The sequence below is a fragment of the Podarcis gaigeae genome (assembly GCF_964106915.1).
Source record: "Podarcis gaigeae genome assembly, chromosome: 8".
NCBI lineage: Eukaryota > Metazoa > Chordata > Lepidosauria > Squamata > Lacertidae > Podarcis > Podarcis gaigeae.
This window is the reverse complement of record NC_139684.1, coordinates 22,966,202-22,988,380: the sequence shown is the minus strand read 5'-3', so window position 1 is coordinate 22,988,380 and position 22,179 is coordinate 22,966,202. Positions and strand designations below refer to the sequence as shown.

General features: G+C 46.5%; 2 protein-coding genes across 6 annotated transcripts in view; one reads left to right on the top strand and one right to left on the bottom strand.

Annotated features, from left to right (window-relative positions):
- The window catches only part of MEGF6 (multiple EGF like domains 6), a 211,605-nt gene extending 196,225 nt beyond the window's left edge, over positions 1 to 15,380 (top strand). For all 5 annotated transcript variants that reach the window (XM_083752388.1, XM_083752387.1, XM_083752389.1 and 2 more), the window contains 9 exons: positions 482 to 610; positions 1,422 to 1,550; positions 3,157 to 3,285; positions 4,829 to 4,957; positions 5,639 to 5,767; positions 7,690 to 7,818; positions 8,970 to 9,101; positions 11,502 to 11,549; positions 13,010 to 15,380. In XM_083752388.1, the coding sequence (XP_083608514.1) occupies positions 482 to 610; positions 1,422 to 1,550; positions 3,157 to 3,285; positions 4,829 to 4,957; positions 5,639 to 5,767; positions 7,690 to 7,818; positions 8,970 to 9,101; positions 11,502 to 11,549; positions 13,010 to 13,074 (1,019 nt within the window). In that variant the 3' untranslated portion in view covers positions 13,075 to 15,380. The remainder of the gene's footprint in view (positions 1 to 481; positions 611 to 1,421; positions 1,551 to 3,156; positions 3,286 to 4,828; positions 4,958 to 5,638; positions 5,768 to 7,689; positions 7,819 to 8,969; positions 9,102 to 11,501; positions 11,550 to 13,009) is intronic.
- A 2,358-nt stretch (positions 15,381 to 17,738) lies between these two features.
- Positions 17,739 to 22,179, bottom strand: part of ARHGEF16 (Rho guanine nucleotide exchange factor 16) — a 36,984-nt gene continuing 32,543 nt past the window's right edge. The window contains exons 14-15 of the mRNA XM_083752608.1: positions 20,115 to 20,216; positions 17,739 to 19,199 (exon numbers count right to left, since the gene is read on the bottom strand). Coding sequence (XP_083608734.1) covers positions 19,060 to 19,199; positions 20,115 to 20,216 — 242 coding nt within the window. The 3' untranslated portion in view covers positions 17,739 to 19,059. The remainder of the gene's footprint in view (positions 19,200 to 20,114; positions 20,217 to 22,179) is intronic.

The window sequence follows — 22,179 nt, the reverse complement described above, 5'->3', positions numbered from 1 at the left end:
ACACACACACACACACACACAAAGAATGTATAGAGGATGCAGAAGGGAGCAGCAGGACAGTTCAGCTCAAAAGATTTAGGGTGATGTGTGCACAGCTGATCTCTGAATAGCTGTCTCCACAAGAGCATAGGAACTTAGGAAGCTGCCTTAGACTAAGTCAGTAGTATACTTGTGTCAGATCTGTGGGGTTTCAAGCAGGTTTCCCACCCCCTACCTGGAGGATGCTGGAATTGAACCTAGGGGAAATCGGCATGCAAAACAACAGGTGCTTTGCAACGCTGCTTGCAACCCCTCCTGGTTGGAATCTCCAGATGCTGTTGGGAGAATCAACGCACGATGGCAAAAGCATGTCAGTCCCCCTCCTGTGGCAATGGAATTTGGTTTGACACAAGCAAAACGTTCTGCTTTGGCAGTGCAAACCCAGGCTTATTTTGAATCTTTTCAACTTTTAATGGCTTTTTTTTTTGGTTTCTTTACCCAGGATGCCCCTCTGGGCGTTATGGTCCGAATTGTGAGAGGCAGTGCAAGTGCAAGAACGGGGGGCAATGTGTGACCACCACAGGAACATGCCAATGCCCAGCTGGTTATATTGGTGCCGACTGCGGTACTGGTGAGTGGATTGGGACGGGTTGTATGTAATGCAGCGGCTTCTTATATATTGAGTGGCAAAAGGCTAGGCTGAAAGATGAAATATTTGAAATTTCATCATGAAATTTACACAGGCTGGGTTTGGTTTTTTTAAGGTGATGTAACTCTGAACCAAAATATCATATATTTAATTTTTTTGTCATAAAAATTACAGAAGCTGGTAAAGAGGGGAGATCTTGTTTTATAAAGGACCAGAATATAGGACAAGTTAAGCACTCATTTATGTGTTATTTGCTTCCCCCCTAAAAAAAATCCATTTGACAATAATATGGAAAGGAGTACAGTACTAAATGTGCACTCTGTTCTGCCACATTTCTCAAAGTGGCCTTTGCATCATGTGCAAGCTCAAATGTAATACATACAGAAGTTAACAGTTAGGGAACTGTCAGGAAAATACAATAAACCTGTCATGAGAATTCACTCTTTATTGGAGACAATCCAGTTTTTAAGTGCAGACTGAAAGCTGGTCACATACTAAGGGTTGTTGGAATGAACCCAACCTGTGTCATTTTTTCTTTTCTTTTCTATGAAGGCCTCAGGAGTCAGTTTCTCCATTCCAGAACCTTCTCTGTATCAGAAAACATCATTGGTGGAAAATAACTTTCCCTCCCTACCTTCCAATCTGTGAAATGGGGTTGCTGTTCCTTACTGTAGGGTTGCAGCCTTGATTACGGAGATGTGCTTTTGGGAGCAAACACTAAGAAGACTCTGCTGTAAATGAAGACCTTTCTTTGTTGCTCTTTATCTCTCTCCCCCCCCCCCCCGCTCCATAGCATGCCCAGCCGGTCGCTACAGTGTGGACTGTGCTCTAGTGTGTTCCTGTGGCAACACCGCCACCTGCCATCATGCAACAGGCCTCTGCCTTTGCCCACCAGGAAAAACTGGCCCCAACTGTGAGCACGGTAAGCGTTTGCAGCGGGGGTGGGGTGGGGTGGGGCGGACAGTTTTCATCCCAGGGCCACGCTCCCTTCTAGACAACGCCCTGGAGGCTGCATGCCTATGCTGGGTGGGGCCAGAAGTGTGTGGGGACGATGGAGGAGAATTTTACCTTTTGTACACTAGTTTCTGTTAGAATTCCTGATCTATGATTGCAGTCATGGGATTTTTGTCTATCACATGACAGTGTATGTTTTGACTCCACAGAGTGGGAAGTGACAGAAACAGGATGTTTGTGCTACTGTGTTCCGTGAAGTGGGACTATTGTCCTTTGTTCTTTTTCTCTTTGCTGTCTGATGCTAGAGAGGGAGGGAGCCATTTTACAGTGCTCCGTATGTCTTTATATGTAAATAAAGTAGATTAGCCAAAATGCTGAGCTACTGAGGTCTGTCATGTGCATGATGCACAAAGTGTGCAGATCTCTAAGTGTGCCGGTGTCGGTTGGCATTGGTCACTGTGATGTTCGAGTAGAAGGAAGCTTTTGAAGCTCCCGAACGATTGACCAGGAGGGAGAGAACATGCCAGTTGGGCATGTGTCTCTGCCAGGGTCCTACTCGAGTGTAGGCTGAACTCCTGACAGTTTCTACACATATTCACACGCACCTTGCTGTCCTCCACCCAGGCAAGGAAGAAGCACCATCGGAGTTCAGGGGTGCATTCTAGCCAAGCAAAAACTCTAGGGGTGCAGTGCAGGGCCCGTGATGGGTGTGGTGTGGGTTGAAGAGAGTTTTGAGAGCCAGTTAGAGGACTGAAGGACCATATTTGGTCCTAAGCCTGAACTTCCCCCCCACTGCCTGCCATTAATGTAAAGTGTCATTTTGTCCAATAGAGCCTGATGAGCATAATTCTCCGGATTATGGCCTTCTCTGTGACAGTCTCTAAGCTGTGAATCTCCCATCCAACAGAGGTGTTTCGGGCTCAGTCATAACATACTGTACTCTCCAACATTTCTCTGATGACAATAGGGACATCCTAAGGAAAAGTAGGACATTCTGGGATCAAATCAGAAAGTGGGATGGCTTCTGTAAATCCAGGACTGTTCCTGGAAAATAGGGACACTTCAGTGAAAATAGGGATACTTCATTACCCCATTTTTCGACACTTGAGATGCATATTTTTAGGACCCCATCTTTCTTCTGTAATTCTAAGTTGCTTTAAACTGGTTTTTAATTTTGTGTTTTAATAGCTGTAACCCACCCTGTGACCTTGGGGTGAAGGATAGGTGGTGGCAGTAGTAGTAATAATAGAATTGCACATTGAAGTTGGGGAGAGTACTGTTGCGCACTCAGCGGCATCTGATTTTAGCCACTGCAAAAGGACTGTAGACTAGAATGGACTCTTAGCCTAATCCAACCATTTGCGGAGGGCTGTCGCCCTCCATGTTCTGCCTATGGACTTCCTGGAGCCATCTGATTGGCCACTGTGGAAAGCAGGATGCTGAACTTTGTCCTTTGGCCCAGTCCCAACAGGGCTCTCTTCGTGTCCTGTCGTCACAGTGCTCCGTTAACAGAAATAGGTGTCTGTCCTTGGCTACCCCCAACCACCATGTCTCACTCTCTTCTTTGCCACCAGGCTGTCCAGGAAACCGCCACGGAGCCGGCTGCAAGCAGACGTGCGCCTGCCGGAATGGGGGGATCTGCCTGGCGACCGACGGCTCCTGCCTGTGTGGGCTCGGGTGGACGGGGAAGTTTTGCGAATTGGGTAATTCTGCATGTGCGGCTCCTATTCCCTCTTGCTACAAAGGTGCAATTGATCCGTCTGCCTTCCCCCGCAACTTGGCCACGGTCCAGACTGCTGGAATTTCACTAGAGCCGCTGTGCTAAAAACAAAACAAAACCCACCTTCGTTTTCCAGCCACATTTGCAGGTCATGAACGTGGAGGTGGGGGTTTCAGATGTTTGAGAGAGTGAGTTTTGATGCGTGGAAGTTTAAAAACTCACTGGTCATGTCTCCTGACAATTTAGTTTGGTTTAGGTCCTGCTTTAGGCATCTGGTTGGCTCTGTTAAATGCGCCTGTAGACCAAACTGTTTTTATTTATCGTAATCTCCTTGGGTGATTTTAAAGTGCATTAGACAAATTAATGGAGGACAGGGCTACCATTGGCTACTAGTCACGATGGCTATGCTTGATCTCCAAAGTCTGAGGCTGCATGCTTCTGAATACTGTGAGTGGGGAGAAGGCTGTTACACTCAGGCCCTGCTTTCAGGTTTCCCACTAGGACAGCGTATCTCAAACTGGGTCCCCAGTTGTTGTTGGACTACGACTCCCATCATCCCTAGCTAACAGGACCAGTGGTCAGGGATGATGGGGGCTGTAGTCTAACAAAAAGTTTGAATAATAATAATAATAATAATAATAACAATAATTTGACTGGGCATAAAGCACTACTTTAGGGTATTTGCTTGGCCACTGTGAGAACAAGATGCTGGACTAGATGGGCCTTTGACCTGATCTAGCCGGTGCTCTTCTTACGTTCAAAAGGGAATAGTACCAGCTTATGGCCACCTGCCTTGAATGGGCTTTAAAAGATAGCTGGGCAAACTCATTGAGGATATGGCTCTTGGGGCCTAACTAGCCACAATGACTACGTTCCACCTTCATTGTCGGAGGTAGCATGTTCCTGAATGCCAGTTGCTTGAGATTGCAAACGGGGAAAGAGATGTTGCACTCAGGACTTGCTTGTGGGGTTCGGGTTGGACACTGTGAGAACAAGATGCTGTACTAAAATGCGTGGTGGTGGGTCTGATCCAGCAGAGCTGCTCTTTTAAAAGAATGCTTTGTAACAATTCCGAAAGGGTATTCTAGAGAGAATCCATTCCGGTCTGCCTTGCATGCAGAAGGTCTAGGAGTCTCTCCTCCACATTGCCAGGTATCATGGAGAGCTGCTGCCAGTCAGTGTAGACAGTACTGAGCTAGATGGCTTCAAAGTCTGCATTAGCCAGCTTTCTTTTTTATGAGAGTAAAAAAAAAAAAGGGGGGGGGGAGAAAGCACATGACTGTTTTTCTCCTACCATTAGATATGTATGATGTCAGCCACAGATGTTCTCCAATTGGCATACTGTTTTCTTAATTGAGATCTTGCGTAATTTCCCCCGAGGAAAAAAATGTTTATGTTTGAAACAAGGCAGGATCTCTGGGAACCAGCTTGATAATAAATCTCCTCGATTTTGGCCTGCTTGAGCTTGAGCGAGACCACCTCTTTACGAGCAGTGTGATAAACTGAGACGTGGTCTTCCCCCGCAGGATGTCCGCCAGGGAGATACGGAGCCAACTGTCAGCTGAGCTGCACCTGCCAAAATAACATGACCTGTGACCCCGTGTCGGGAGCCTGCCGCTGTGGGAAAGGGCACTATGGAGACCTTTGCCAACACAGTAAGTGTGGTCACTCCTGTTGCTCCGGAAATTTATTGCAGGTTTGGTAACGATCTGACCAGGTGGGTCTAAGCCAAGCCTAAGGCCTGGTGCATTGTATCATTGGCCTCTACATCTGAAGTTTCAGCCAAGTCAGAAAAGCTAGTCGTGATCTCAAACCACACTACGGGAGAAATTTCAACTTGAACTTAGAAGCACTGGGGAGAAAGGGGTTGGTGATGTTGCCCTGGAAAATATTTGTGGATATCAATGCCCCCTGAAGTCGATCAGAGCAATGTTGCATCATCACATCATCACATAGGGGTTTTGAGGAGGAAGAATCCCACCCTTAAATTTCACCCACTCCCTTAAAAATCATCCTGTGTAGGACCTCAGGTTCACTGCCCAAAACTGTGGTGGCAAAATGGTGGCATTTGGGAGCTGGGGCGGCAAAACAACCCCAACCTTTGTTCATTTTGATAACGGCAAGCTGAACACGTGAAATTGATGGACCTGAACGTTGCTGAGTTGGCGAAGGGCAATACAATGAATCTAAATCCAAGGGCTGTTTAGTGCTCTTAGGTTAAATGGGTTGCCAGCTGCAACAAGTCAAATAGAATCCCCTGTCCCCAAATATCTCTTGGTCCTCTTTACACGTGGATGTTTTTAATTTGCTTCCCAATGGCTTTCCATTTCCCTTAGCTTGTCCAGCTGGTTTTCATGGAGTTGGTTGCCAGGAGCTGTGCGACTGTCAGAACGGAGCCACGTGTGACCCGACGACAGGGGAATGTGTGTGCCCCCCGGGTTTCTATGGTAACCAGTGTCAGAAAGGTATGGAACTTTCCGGAAAGGAAAAGTGGCTGCAGAAAGCAGAAAGTCAGCCAATGTTGAGGGGGGATTGTGGACCTGTTTGGGCAGCGTCTCTGCCCACCTGCATGGGGCAACTTTGACAGGATGTTGGGGAAAACCCACCTGCCAAAGCTGGGCTGTGGGAGAGAGAAATATCTGGCCCACTTGGCCAAAAAGGTTCTCAACACCTGCTATATATGCTATTTAGGAGGAGGGTGGGCCATTCCACCCAGGTCTGAGCCATTCTATCTGTTTCTTTAACTGTCAATGGGGTGATAAAAAGGTAAAGGTAAAGGTACCCCTGCCCGTACGGGCCAGTCTTGACAGACTCTGGGGTTGTGCGCCCATCTCACTCAAGAGGCCAGGGGCCAGCGCTGTCCGGAGACACTTCCGGGTCACGTGGCCAGCGTGACATCGCTGCTCTGGCGAGCCAGAGCCGCACACGGAAATGCCGTTTACCTTCCCGCTGGTAAGCGGTCCCTATTTATCTACTTGCACCCGGAGGTGCTTTCGAACTGCTAGGTTGGCAGGCGCTGGGACCGAGCAGCGGGAGCGCACCCCGCCGCAGGGATTCGAACCGCCGACCTTTCGATCGGCAAGTCCTAGGCGCTGAGGCTTTAACCCACAGCGCCACCTGCGTCCCCCAATGGGGTGGTACTCTCGTTTTAATTTTGATTTCCTTGGCTTGAAGGAGTGCTCTGGTTGAAAGGATATCTTTCTCTTGCCCTATGGCTGTAACAGTGCTGTGGCAGAGATTTGGTTTGGTCCGCACTTTAGCACACTTGCCTGAAGCAGTATTCAAACTGAAACTTGGGCTGTCCTTCGAAATTTGCATGCCTCTGAATTTTATGATGCTCTTCTTCAACTAAGCAAGGTGTATAAAACTCTGCGTTAGGAGAAAGTTTGTAATGAAATGCGTGCATTAGTGAAAATGACATTATATTAGGGGAAGCTGCTTGCAAAGATGGGTATGTTTGAGGAAATGTAGGCTGAAATTTGAATTCATTTTTGTGAGATTACATCAGAGCCAGTAAATTAAACATACACCCATAACACCATAACATTAGAACAAATTGAAAGCAGCACAAGGTTGAACAGTATCATTAAAATCACTATTCAGAAACATTATGAAGGAAACCTATTTTCCCAAGAACCTATTAGGTTGGTTTATGTGTATTAAGATAATTTGATTACTGTAGACCAGATTTTTTTGAACCATTCACATTTAGTAGGAGATACATACACCCCCTGCCCCAGTTTTTAGCTACAATAATCTTTACAGCAGTTAAATGGTTGATTACTTATGTCTTGTTCATCTTCCGGGATAACATCCTTCAGATAGCATAGCAGCAGTAATTTACGGTCTAAGGGTGTATAATATCCTTACATGTCAGAAACATGGGCCTGTACAGATTTCCAAATAGTTTGCTTTTGAAAGCAACTCCAAAAAATGTGTATGTTGTCTGCTCTATTTAAAACATCTGGGGGCCGGGGGGAAGGGAGCAGAAGGATTTTTAAAAAATAAATAATTGCAAACTGCTGCAGATATATGGAGAACTGAGCATACAGTGGTACCTCAGGTTACATACGCTTCAGGTTACATACACTTCAGGTTACAGACTCCGCTAACCCAGAAATAGTGCTTCAGGTTAAGAACTTTGCTTCAGGATGAGAACAGAAATTGGGCTCCAGCGGTGTGGCAGCAGCAGGAGGCCCCATTAGCTAAAGTGGTGCTTCAGGTTAAGAACAGTTTCAGGTTAAGAACGGACCTCCGGAACGAATTAAGTACTTAACCTGAGGGTACCACTGTACTGGAAAAATGAGAAACTGGGGGGGGGGCGAGAAATGAAACAGATTAATTTGCTTACCCTTAGTAACAATGGATATCTCTTTCGTGGCCACAGTGTGCGACATGGGGACGTACGGAGACAAGTGTCAACATCGGTGTGACTGTGAGGGGAACGCTCCGTGTGAGGCGACCAGTGGCCGCTGCCTCTGTCCTCCTGGGAAAACGGGTGCCAAGTGTGACGTGGGTGAGTGCATGTATCATCTTTACAAAGAAACAAGTCACACCTTGTCGAGGGCAGGAGTGGGCTGGCTTCCATATGGCTGGGCCAGCAATGCAAATAGGCCCTTTTCAGTTGCAGCAAGTCGGAAATTTTAAGCTGTCTGTTAGTCCTTCACACCTGAATACTTCGCAGCCTGCAGGTACGCAGGTGCACTAGGCAATCAGATACCTGCTGGCCTCTAGGAGCTTTTTGTACATGGAAGTGTACCTGGAAATTGCCCCTGCAGCCCCGAAGTTACGGGCTGCTTTGGCTGTTGCAGCAGTGCTCACTTTTTTGCACTAGGAAGAGTGTGAAGGTAGGGAACTTAGGAAGCCACCTGACTCAGAGTACTGGGTCTATCTAGCTCAGTAATGTCTGCACTGATTGGCAGTGGCACTCCAGAATTCCAGGCAGGAGCTTTCCCTGCATCTACCTGGAGCCACCAGGGATTGAACATGGGACCTTTTCTGTATGCAAAGCAGATGCTCTACCACTGAGCTATGGCCCTTTCGGTTGCTTTAAATAAATGTCTTGTTCATCATTCATGAGGTTCTCAGAGAGGCAGTGCCTGCCCCACCCCCTAAAATTTCTTCCATTTCTTTGGGACTGCACAGCTTTAGCACTTCCTCTTTACCACTAGATGCTCCCAGGTTTAGTCTGCATCAGCTGGGATCATGGAAAGGATCATCTGGTCCAACCCCTTGCAATGCAGCATGATGCAGCTGTCCCATAAGGGAACGGAACCTGCAACCTTGGCGTTACCAGTATCATGCTCTAACCAACTGAGCTATCCAGGATTCCCCGCCACACCCAAGGTTAACAATCAGGTTCTGCCCCCTTAAGTGTCTTGCCGTGGACTGATGGAAACCTGCCAATCTTATGCTAAGGGGGTAGGAGCCAGCTTTGGAAAGTGGGTCAAACCCAACAGGGTCCTGGGTTCCTCACCTCTGCTATACAGGGCAGACCCTGTTGCTATGGGATTACTGCCTCTGCTAAGTCAAGGCCTCCCGGTCTCAGGACATTTTTATACTTTAAATGTGTGTGGCAGAATCTTTGCTCCCCCCCCGCCCCCGGGGTGAGATTCCTTCCTAGCATTGCACCATCTGTGATTTGACTTGTTCTTCTTGCTAACCCAGATTGCCCACTGAAGAAATTCGGCCCCGATTGTGCTCTGACGTGCGAGTGCTCCATGTCCAACGCTTACTGCAATGCCCAGAACGGCCGCTGCGTTTGCCTCAACGGTTACATAGGGGCGATGTGTCGAGAAGGTAAGGGGGGCCCAAATTGGCTGCAGTCTTAAGAAATCCTGGATTTCTTTGAGTTTATCTATGTGCAGCAGCCTGCTTTGGCCTCCATCATTCCACTGTTCAGCTGCTAGGAGGGAAATGGCCTGCTTCCATAATACTGTTCCTCAACCAGGTGAGGAAAATGATTGAGAATCTTTACAGCTGACAATGTGGGTTTGTTTGTTTTTTACTTTCAGTGTGGGGTGTGTGTGGTAATATATATAAGCGCATACTAGGGGAAAATGGCTGGTGTTGGTTGGAAGATACTAAAAGTATTGAGGTTTTGAAAGGTTTAAGTCTGGCAAATACAAAATGACATCCAATTATATCCAAACATAGGTGAAAATGTGTTTCTTGATCTCAGGAACCATCATGCAATACTTGGTTACAATAACTTAAGAGGTGTCCAAAATCATAGTGAACAAACAACTTTCCAAAATATATAGGAGAGATATATAAAATCTCTCTCACACACGTAAATACCTATGTTAGGTGGTCATATTCAAGGAGATCATTTCCCCACCAGCACCTGCAGAATAAAGTAGTCAAGTCCAAAAAAGGCTGCAGCACTTGTACGTTATACAAATCCATCGTGTGTATACATACAGAGAGACTGAGAAAAGTTTGTGTAGGTATCTCTCTCTCTTTAATAATTGTATTGGTCTGTCGTTACACTGTAATGGTTGTCTGAGCACCTAGGGAGTGCAAAACACACATACTGAGCCGAGTTTTGAAAGCCAGCCCCTGTAGGAAGCCACCCCAGACCCCAAATGGGAGAGGGAAGTGCTGCCATAATATGCTACGAGGCTTGCCCTCCCTCAATTTCTCTCTTGCTCACCTACTGGAAAAGGCTTCTCTTGGTACCAGAGATAGAAAGAAAAATTGGTGAGTTGTGTGTGTGTGTGTGTGTGTGTGTGAGTGAGAGAGAGAGAGAGAGAGAGAGAGAGAAGGAAGAAGGGCTTTTTTCCCAGGGGGAACTCAGTTCCGGCATCTCTCTGTGTAAAAGTAAGGGAAAAAAATTTCTGGAGAGGACACCAAATGTTGTCATCGCTCAGGGTGCCATATCACCAAAGTCCCTCCCTCCCATTGTTCTTTTCATGGGAAGCTATGGGAGGGAAGCTGAAGCAGGGAGATGGGGGTGTTTGTGTGCCCCATACATAGGGGTGACACTGCTGAGGAGAGGAGAGGAAAACACCCCCACTGAGAGCCACCTTCCATCAGGGATGCTTTTCAGGCAAGACAAGTGATGAATCAAGGCAGTGAACCAAGGGAGAGCATTGTTGGTTTCTCCCAAATAACCTGTGATCATTAGTCCATCTTAACCCAGTGCTTTTTTTTCTGGGGGTACTCAAGGATACAGTGGTGCCCCGCAAGACGAACGCCCATAGGGAAATCTCCGGGACAGCGGGGAAGCGCAGCGCGACTTCCCCACTGTCCTCGGACCTCCTCCGAAGGCTGGCGGTGGGGCGGAGAGACCTTCTCCCCGGGCCAGCCTTCGGATGGCTGTCCTTGAAGACTTGCGGTGGGAGGAGGGTTTTCCTTCCCACCGCCAACATTCAGAATGCTGTTCTGAATGTTGGCGGTGGGGAGGAAAAACCCCCCTCCCACCGCAAGCCCCGGGAACAGAGGAGAAGCGCTGCGCGCCTTCCCCTCTGTTCCCGTACCTGTCCTGAAGGCTTGCGGTGGGGAGAAAAGCCCTTCTCCACACCGCCAGCCTGGCAAGCAGTCTCCATAGGAACGCATTAATTGATTTTCAATGCATTCCTATGGGAAACCGTGCTTCACAAGACAAAAAACTCGCAAGAAGAAAAAATTAATGCGGAACGAATTAATTTCGTCTTGCGAGGCACCACTGTACAAAGTATCAGCACCCTTTTTTTCTAGAAGAAAAGCACTGTAGAGTGCAGGGGTAGTCAACCTTTTTATACCTACCGCCCACCAGTGCTTGATGGAAGGAGGATCCAGCTTGTGCTGTAGAACCCACTACCGCCCACCTAGAATCCTGAAATGCCCACTAGTGGGTGGTAGGGACCAGGCTGACAACCCCTGGTCTAGTGTCTACAGACTCAGCTTTTCCTGGTTTTGTTTGGGTGGGTGGAAATCAGAATTGCCGGTTCAGATGTAATACTTTGTGCTTTCTTACCATGGTCATGGAAGGAAGGAGCCAACTGGGAGTACTCAGGCTTCATCCCAGTGTGATTTTGGACCTAGGTCATGTCCACACTTATGAGTGTTGGACTAGGACCTGGGGCTTAAATCCCCACTAGGCCACAGGACCACCCTGAACTCCTTGCAAAAAGAAAGGTGAAATAGAATTGTGATGAAATAAATTTGACAGATAGATGAAGAGACAGAGCAAAACTAACACATCTTCACTTTCAGGTGGCCTACCACAGCTGCTAACCCACACGAGACGACAACCAGAACAATGTGAGTTGTTTTATATATAGATATATAATCTGGCTGGTGTGGGGAGCAAGGGGCATCAGAACGTAGGATGCAGCCTTGGACCAAATTAGACCATGGGCTCACCTAGCTCCATAGGGTCTACAATTCAGTGATGGCCAAACTCAGCCCTCCAGCTGTTTTGGGACTACAATTCCCATCATCCCTGACCGCTGGTCCTGTTAGCTAGGGATCATGGGAGCTGTAGCCCAAAAAACAGCTGGAGGGCCAAGTTTAGCCATCACTGGTCTACATCAACCTTGGGTTCCTAGATGATGTTAGACTACAACACCCACCATCCCTGGCTAGCAGGGCCAGTGCTGAGGGATAATGGGAGTTGCGGTCCAGCAGCATCTGAAGACCCCAAGAAAGGCCTGGGTGATGTATTGATACACTACCCCAGGACCATTATGAGGGCAAGACTGCCGGGTGAAGCAGTCTGGTCCTCATTGTGCCAGCAGGCAGCTTCTTTAAATCTCCACAGACCAGGTGGGGGCTTCATTCATCTGCTTGCTGAGGGGCAGGGGCAGCTGCACACCCCTCAGCAGAGCAGTATAAAGATGCCACCCACCTGTACAGTGTCTGAGGCCACTGTGCAAACAGAGTGTTCACACAGCTTACACTCTGCCACCTTCTCTCAGGAGAAAAAGGCTGCCCACCTGTGTGAAGGCGGAAGGAACCCTGTGAATGGAGCTCAGCAGGTTCCATGGGCTTGGTCACCTTGGGCAGACTGCGTCTTTCCTCCCCTGGGAGTAAAGATGCAGCGCACCCGCTTCGGCGCGTGTCTTTGAGGTAGCCTCCCTCCGGCTCGCCTCACTACAGTAGCTCATTCCCTCCACACGCTGGGTGCTGGGAACCAGTGGCGTAGCGTGGGGGGTGCAGGGGGGCCCGGCCGCACCAGGCACAACATCTGGGGGTTAGGGTTAGGGGGCGCAAATCCACACAAATTACTTGCCTTGCCCCGGGTGCTGACAACCCACGCTACGCCACTGCTGGGAACAAGCTGCATCAGCCCTGGCCTCCCACAAGCAAGTGAAGGGAGTGACCAGTCTCCTTCAAAGTGCCCAACTGGGAGGAAAAAGACCAGCTACACCTTCCTGCCCGCAACTATACCATCTGGCTTGTGTGAGCCACAGCAATACGATAAAGGGGCTTCCTCAGCCAAAGGGCTGGGCGCTGTATCTGGCTGCTGCTTCCTCCCCTAAGGTGGGAAAGAAGAAGTAGCCAGATACATTTCAGATATCGTGATGTCTGAAATACTGCAGTATTTAGCTGCTGATATATCACAATGCTGAAAACCAAACACCGCCCAGCCCTAGTACCTGGAGATGTCGGGGATTGAACCCGGGATCCTCTCTGCATGCATGGCAGGGGCTCCACCACTGAACTATATAGCCCTGTTGCTGAGGCCATGCCTCTAACACATTATAATTTTCCTCTTACAGCTGCACAGTCTCGGACTTTTTACCGGGCTTCCTCCAGGGTGGTTGCCCCATCTGTGAAGCACTAGTTTCTGGACTCATCACTTCCAGCAAAGACTTGGGAAGAAGCTGCAAGGGTTGGCTGCCAAGTATGGAACTAGCTCACCTGACTCGCGACACGCCAGCTTGCAGATCTGACCCCTCAAGAGTGCAACAAATCCTAGGAGCTGTCGTCCTGCACAGTCTGAGTGAAAACAACTCAAAACAAGCACATATCCACTTCGAACCAATAAGGCAGTGTGGAAAACCTCCCCGCCCCATCTCATCCACTCACAAAATCTGGAAACCATTTTTAAGCATAGCCATTTTGTCTGAGCTTCTGGACTTAAAAAGAGCAAAAGCTTGTAATTATGAGTTATTCTTGTTTGCCTGGAATTATTAATAGCAGGATTCTGTATTTATGTAAAGGTATTATTTATGGGCAGGTGTATCAAAAGCTGCATCTTTGTACTTGCTACGCAAAAGGCCCTATGGGTCTGTGTAGCCCTAAAAAGTGTGGGAGACAGAGGGTAGCAGTGTGTTTGTTTGAAACACAACATCCCTGGCGCTTGAGATAGAATGATCTCAACAGTCCCCATACTAGCCAGCCAACAGCTTGAGAGTGGCAAGCGGCTGGGAGGTGGGGGAGAGAAGAGGATAGCTCCTTTTAACTCCCAGAAGGCCCCAGGTGCAAAAACATGGCACTATAAAGGTGCAGACTGTTTTGCTGCCTTTCCATGATCTGGCCTAAGCGATTTGTAGAAGAATCGTAGCCTGGCACCACAGATGCACCAGCCAGCCTGAGATTATTTCACATAAAAAGTCTGTTGGGTTGCTTACTTTAGGTTGCCGTTTGCATATACAAAGGAGCCATTAAGCCTGCAATCTAAAGCCATCAGACTTGGGGACAGATGTTTTAACTGCCTGGCTTTGCATAAGATGAATTGATGCCCATTGCTCCACCTTTCGTCAATCTGGTGCTCTCCTGCCATTTTGGACTACAAAACCCATCATCCCCCACCAATATATCATCAGAGAGAGATTGCAAGAAGCAGGGGCTTGTGAAATGCTATAGGGACATCTCTTCTGCTACGATCCTTGTTTTCCCATCATGGAAGAGGGAAAAGACCGTGGAACTTGTTCTGAGCAAGAGCTAAAAAGCTTGTTAGATTAATTCATGCATGAGCCCTATGGTTGTTGGGGTTTTTTAAGCGTGCTTTTTCCTCCTTGTTTTAGAGTCTTTTATAAGCTTTTTGCCTGGCCTTTCCCTATACAGCCATGAGGGAAAGCCACTTGCTGTTTTTAAACAGAAACTTGGAACTCTGCCGGTTCTGAAACGTGCTTGGTGGCCCACAAACTTTTGTGAAGACTCTGCTTAAAAATAATTTGGGAACCAAGACAGGATGAAAAGGACAGGATTTTATCAGCCTGCATGGCACAAGGAGGAGTCAGATCCTGAAGACTGAACACCTAGAGAAGTCTTCCTTTTTAAAAGTAGCGATGGCACAGAAATTGGTTAACTACGGGACAGCAACAACCAAACAATTCAGGAATTTCACCCCCAAACACACATCTTCACCCTTTCCCTCAATCTTTATCTTGCGAAAGGTGAGGTAGGTTTGCAGCAAAGGCATCATCTTACCTTGAACATCCACTGCCAATCTGGAAAACAGAAGTTCCCACTGAGAAGAACTCCACTGAGCCAGAAGATATGGGAAACACTCACTGCCGAAGCTCCTTTTTACAAGGGCTAAGTCTTGGAAAATAAAAAGAGAGTCAGTTAAAAGCTGGGCTACTGTAGCAAAGAGAGAGAAAACTCACCATCACAACTGAGATTTTATCATGTGTCATGCTTAAGAACTTGAACCTGGCTTTAGAAAGTAATCAGAAACTGTGGTGCTGTACAGTGTTTTATATGTGAAAGTTTTAGCTTTCATACTTGTGCTTGGGGACAACGCATCAGAAACTTCCCCAGCTAAAGTTTAATAGAGCAGAGTTTTGCCTTTTCAGCTAAATGGAAGCTTTTATTTGCAAGATTAGTGCTCCTTTGTCCATAATGCCCTAGCCTGTTTTCAAAAGCACCACCTACCTGCTATCTACCCTCTTGGCTGTCCCCTCAAAGTTGTATTTTACCCCCAAGCAGATCCGTAGAAATTAATGGACTTAAGTCAGTCATGCCTGTTACATTTACTTTGTGTTGGACTAAGACTGGAAACAATCCATGACCTCTGACTTACTCCTGCCATCAGTTTACAGATCTTTGGTTTTTTCCAGCTGCGATACTGCAGAACATCTTGCCATACGTCTGACAAAATTGTAATGTTGTCACTTGCTTCTATTAAAATATATATTTATAAACTGTATACACTTTATGCTATCCTCCGTGAAGGTGGCAGATTTTTGGCACACGGTATTATGTCCAACACAAAAATAAAAATTAATTTGGGGTTCCCCCCCCCCAAATAACAATAATCACGTTGCAGAAACATAGATGGCCTCTCTGCCCTCCCCAGTTCTATAATATTGAATACCACCAACCTGAATGGCTCTAAAAGAGGATGAGACAAATTCACTAAAGGCAAGGTGACTGATGGCTACTAAGCTGTGGTCAGGGGCAGTGAATACTTCTGCATATCAGCTGTTGCTGGAAACCGCAGAAGGGGAGGTTGCACTTGCAAACTTCCCACAGGGATCTGGGTCGGCCACTGTGAGAACAAGAATCTGGACTGGATGGGCCATCGGCCTGATCCTGCAGTCTCTTATGTTCTCATGTCATTGCCAACATCTTTATCAGGATAATTTTGACATACCTCCTTCCCATCACCACATTTGGCCTTGAGCTGCTTTTATCATTAAAAATCATCAAGTGCAAAGTGACTAACACACAATCTTATGTACATCTACTCAATAATAATAATAATAATAATAATAATAATAATAATAATAATAATTTATTATTATTTTTGCAGCCACTCTGTAGCCAATTATTATTTCCCCAGCCACTCTGGGCGGCTTCCAACAAAAGCTTTAAAATGCATTAAAACATCAGTCATAAAAAACTTCCCTAAACAGGACTGCCTTCAGATGTCTTCTAAATGTCATAGTTGTTTATTTCTTTGACATCTGATGGGAGGGCGTTCCACAGGACGGGCGCTACTACCGAGAAGGCTGTCTGCCTGCTTCCCTGTAACTTCACTTCTCACAGTGAGGGAACCGCCAGAAGGCCCTCGGCACTGGACCTCAGTGCCCGGGTATACAGTGTTCAGGTATACTCAGACGGCAGCCCTGCAGAATTCAGTGGACCTTACTTCCCAGCTGCAGGGAATAGGAATGCAGCCTAAGAAACTGAGCTTGCACAGCATGATGTCCCTGTTACAAATCCTGCATGTGCCGCAAGTTTGCTGGGTAGCATTAAGGAAGCTGTTCTCTCAGCTTCAATCTGCTCCCCACCCTGCAATAATCTGCAATATGGGGGGAGGGGGATCATGGTAATATTGACTTACCTTACAGGGTGCTTGGGAAGACTGCATTCGGGGCCTGCATATGAACTGCTCTGAATACTTGACAGTGCTATACAGATGTTTCAAGTAATAATATTTTTAAAAAGAAACAACTATGTTAGATCATTTTAAGAAAACAGTCTGCAAGGTTTTTAAAAACACATTTTAGAAGCTTGCAAAAATAAAGTTCTGTCCTGGTGCCTAAATTTAGGAGCTTTAGTGCATTTCCCCATAGCACACACACACACACAGATTGTTTGCAGATTTATGAACCGCTTCCAAACCGTACGTTCCGACAGCTAATTACAAATAAGATGCGAGAAAGATAAAATGTTAACGATTACAAACTCAAGTTAGCAAAGCCCATTTCTACAACTGTACCATACAGTGGAATGGGCTGTCTCAAGGTGAGGATCTCTTCTTTGCTAGAGGTTTTTCAATAGAGGTTGGATGGCCACCTGTCAGGGGTTATTTAGCTACGATAATTGCACTGGTTTGGACTCGATGACCCTTGGAATCCCTTTCAACTCTATAATTATGGTAGTATTTTCCCACAGTGACTGAGCCACACTTTAGGGAAAGCCTCCTTGAAACAAAAACTGCAGGACAAACTACGTAAGAAACACCACTTTAGTTCCAAATATGTTGCATGTGAAATCTAACCAAGGCGGCACACAAACAGCATTTTGTTCCATTTCCTTACCTGAGCCTCTTCACATCTTGTGTGTTCTTTCACGTGGCATAAAGGCCACTTTTGGAAATCTAGTGGAAGTTTAGCGCTCACTTCTGCGTTATTTGCTCCCACAAAATATCCGTTTGCAACTCTGTCGACCTGGAAAATGGCAAGAGTTTTTTGCGCTGTAATTTCCTGCAGTAGAAAAGGAATATTAGAAACTGAGACAGAAATGTTGTTGTTATCACCAATACAATCCACACCACATCTCAATGCACCCCAGGTCTGAACAACTCCTTGGGTACCCTACCCCTTAAAGCAAAAGCTTCAGATCCTGGGTTGAAGTAGGAAGGCTCAGTGGTGAAAGCACCTGCTTGGCTTGCAGAAGGTCCCAGGTTCAATCCCCAACATCTCCGGGCAGGGCTAGGAGAGAGATACCTTCCTGAAACTGCAGAGAGCTGCTGCCAGTCAGGGTAGACAATACAGAGGTAGATGGTCGAATGGTCTTCCTTTGTATAAATAACAAACCCTCTGCACCTCGTTCCAAATCATACAAGAGTTTAATCAGCTTAAATAGATATACAGCAAGACGCACCACTCATTTTTTAAAACTACCCTCCAAGCTCACAGGAACTGCAGGAAACAGGGTTACTATAGCAATGCAATTTGTCCCAATCAAAACCACTCTGGTCCACTTGCTAGACTCATGCAGATCCAGAATGCGCAGGATAATTACCGTGGTCAGACACAGGAAAACAAGCTACTTGGAGGGGGTGTATGTTAACGATGAAGTCTAAAAACAGAGTTACACATACTGTATAAAAGGCAGGTGCACTTATTAAAATGCCCTGAACAAAAATGATTTTAAAACTAGTACACCCAAGAGTCAGCATTAGACATTAAACCCAAATTCATTGTAGCCCATAAGCTAGACATACGTCAAAAGGCAGCCAAGATAAATAAGGCTGCAAGCCCATGCACACTTACCTAAAAGTAAGCCCCACTGGACTCAGCGGAGCTTACTTTTGTGCAAGACATGTTTAGGGTTGCACCGTAAAGGTCAAGCTGGAAACCACCATGCTAAAAAGAAGAAAATGGTCCCAGCGCAATGTATTCGGACTAGGAGGAGTCCATTCAAAAGTTTTCAAAGGCATTGTGCTTCCAACTATAAGCATCGCACAGCACTACTGAGGTGCAATGGCTTAATGGCTCATGAACATGTATTGGATTCGCCACGTCTGTGCAAATTGGCAAAGGAGGGTGGAGGGCGTTGTAAGGCTCTGCAAACATCGAACTGATTGCACAGGAATGTGTCCTCGTGGCTGCGGGTTTGGGGGTGGGGGCAGGAAATTTCAAAATTAAAAGCCAGCTTCTACAATTGGTGGGTCACATAACCCCGTTTTCCCTGAGCATTGCAGCTTCCACAATACACACACACCATGATGAGATGCTGACATGAATCTGGACAGACCATTATCTGTACATCATCTTAACAACCAACAACAGACCACAGAAGATAACACCCAAGGAGGACCTTTAGGGCAGGGGCGAAGGACGCCAGCGAAACACCATCTTCAGACAACCAGGTGAACAACTGTGTCCTTTTGTGGAGGGGGAGGGAAGTGGGGAGATGCCTCAACCCAGGTGGTCCCCCAACAAAGGTGCGTCCATTGTGCGGCACGGCTGGAAGGTCATTCATCTCTTTGGACGGCGGCTACCTTACAAGGTAAGGCAAGAGCTCACTTCTGACCCAGGAGGGACATTGAGAGGCAGTCAGCAACTGAGGTCTGTCTTCCCAGGCCCTACAGCTGGCTTTGTGTCCCAAGTGCTCCAGCAGACTAATGTTCAACATGCTCCAGCATTCACACATCTGTCTCTATGCGCAACCGTTCCATGCGCTGAACATTGCGCTCCACGGCGCTGCGGTTGGTGATCTCCTGAGCACAGGCTTGCGGGAACCAGCCCTTCTCGCCATCACGCAGACGCTCACCTAAGTACCAACCTGGAAGGATGAGAGAGTAGGGGCATTTGATCCACTGCTCCTAGCTTGGGCACTGCATTCATTATTGTCTCCACTTCAAAAAGAGCAAAGTTAAGCTAAAACATTCAGTGGCAGCTTCTGCAAACATAAACACAAGCTTTTAATTTTCCATATAGGCTACAAAACTTTTTTAAAAAATCATCCCTATATGCTACTAAAAGGTCAAACTACAATTAAGAGTGCTTATTAGATGAGCTGGACAGGTGCGTTTCAACATTTCGGCAGCCAAACATTTGCAATCCTAGGCCTTGGTATAAAAAGAACATCATAACTGGAGTAGTTCTAAGACTTCCCAACACAATATATTTATATCTCTTGTAGTACAAACATGATTATTTTAAAAAATCATTAAGAAGCCATACAGCAGCGTAACTGTACACACTTGCAATTTTCAAAAGTCTATTGTGCTGTATATAGGATACGGAGGCTATCATTCATGGTTTCCTAAACTGAGTGTTTCTGAAGTGGCATTTTGTTAAGAGAAAAGAACTTTTATTCTGTTTATAATATTCACTGCACAGGTGGTGGCAATTTCTCTCTCTTTTCAAGTCCCGAGGGCCACATTCCCTCATTAGTAATCTTTCAGGGGCCAGCAGCTGGCAGGGCCAGAGTCAACAGATGGAGCTTAGATTCTAGCCATAAAAAAGCCAGAGATCTCTACACCCATTGAGGCAAACAGTTGAAGGACATGTTTCAGCTGAGCAAAGACACTTGAGAAGAGTGTGGAGTAGGGTCTGGAGAGGTTCCTCACATACACACCCCACAATCACACCTACAAACTGGGTGTAAAGCCCTGGCAGATCCTACTCTGGTTCCTCTCAAACTGGGCCCATAAATCTATCTCTGGAAACCAATCTCTTTTCAGAGCACACTTACCTTCCTCCCTGGTCAGGACTAAGACAACATCGCCTTGCTGGAGGGAAATCTCATCCGTCTGCTTGGCCAAGTAAGCCCGTACAATCTCCACCTGCTTGAGATCTTGGAGAAACAGAGGGACTCAGAGTGGCAGTGTGGAGACAAAAGGGGCAAAAAGAGAGAGAGAAGAAGAAAAAGAGCAATGCAAGCATTCCTTTCTCCCTCCTATTCTTTTAGAAAAACCTTTAAAAGCATGAAGTTCAAAATCAGTTCAATGATAAGAATATAAGTGGGAGCTGCAAAGAAAAATAAATGCTGCAGCATGAACTCATGTCCTAGTAGAATTTCTCTTGTTCTAGGTTCTTGCCAGTCATGCCCTTCCCAAAGATACTACAAGGCACAGGTGGATAACCTTTATCTGGCTAGCAGAATTTTCCCCACGCCTGCCAGGCCAAAGCACACCATCACCTGATGTCACAGTGTCATTTAGTGGGAGATGGGTGGGACTGCCTACCTGTCACTCACCCAACAATGTGATGACATCAGGTGATGCTTTGCTTTGAAGCCCCGATAGTCAGGACTTCAAAGCACAGTGCAAACAACCTTGTGCTGCTTTTTGAACCTCTGAGAAGCGGAGGTTCAAGGAGCGACTCTGGGAGGGAGAAGCGGTCTTCGTTCAGTGGAAACTGCTTCCCTTTCCTGGAGTAAGGCATACTCCCACTGCCGATATTATTAAAATATTATTATTTTATGCACTGTGACTTGCCGTTGTTTTATTGATTAGAGTTTAGAAATTATTTATTATAATTGTTAATATGCTGATATTTAATATGATTCTATATCATTCTAATGGATTGTTTAAAATTACTTTATTTGATATAAGTTGCTTATTTTAAAGTTATGTTCTCTTATCATATTTTTGTATTGGAATTGATTGTTATAAGGTGTACATTCTTTGTTTCTTCAGCTTGTAAACCGCCTTGGGTATTGTAAAAAAGAAATATGGTATACAAATTAAAAGTGAAATGAAAATCAGACATTGGGTGGTTGGGAATGTGCCATTCTCCAGCAAAGGAGCAATCAAGAGAGCTCATTATAAGCTCCTGGTTGTTCCTTCGGAGGCCTGCACTTACCTGACGTCAGGTGCAGGACAGGTGGGACTTGAGAGCCTTGACCCATGGACCCGAGATTCCCCACTCCTAGTCTAAGGAGCTGAAGTAGGGCAAAACCCACCACATCAACTTCCTATTTTCCTTTCTCCGCTCAACAGGCAACATTCAGCGGCTATTCACAATGCTCAATCCTCATTGGACCTTTCTTTTAAGAGTGTGTGCAAACCTTGAGATTATTCCAAGCTCTGTCAATACCTCCCCTCGCATCTCTCAGTGGCTCCATTTTTGCTGGCATGGCCCACCTGCGCTTTTTATTAGAGCATCAAAAGTGTGGGGATTGAACCTGAGGATTGATGCCTGCAAGCCAGGTCCCCAGATCTCGAGTTGTGGGGGCCCTCCTTCATCCGGTTGAAATGCATTGGACCAAAGAAACGTGGGAAATATTGGGCAAAGATATAGGGACTGCTTCTGTCAAAGTTCCCCTCTCCCTCTCTTCCTTTCCAACCGCACAATTTTCAGTATGGCAGGCAAAAGACTTTAGAGAGCGATAGTTATTCCCACACTGCATTAACATTCAGATTCTGGCTGACTTCTGGGGAGCAGGCAGCTCTCTGGGAAGAGATTTGGGGAAGCTGGTCAAGCAGGGAGACTTTGAGACATTAGTGAATCAATTACATAAGGAGACTCCGGCTGCTGAATCAGGCCAATGGCTCAATTAGTCCAGCATCCTGTTCCCACAGTGGCCAAACAGATGCTCATTATGGGAAGCCCACAAGCAGGACCTGAGTGAAACAGCAACTCTCCTTGCCTGCGAGTCACAGCGACTGGTATTCAGAAGATACTACCTTAAATAGTGGAGGGAGAACACTGCTTTTGAGTTTAGATCCATAGATTGCATTGACATGAATTTAGATGCAACTAGCTTTCTATTTTGATGCCATGGTTTTGTTTTCTGTTTTGAGACTATGCTAAGG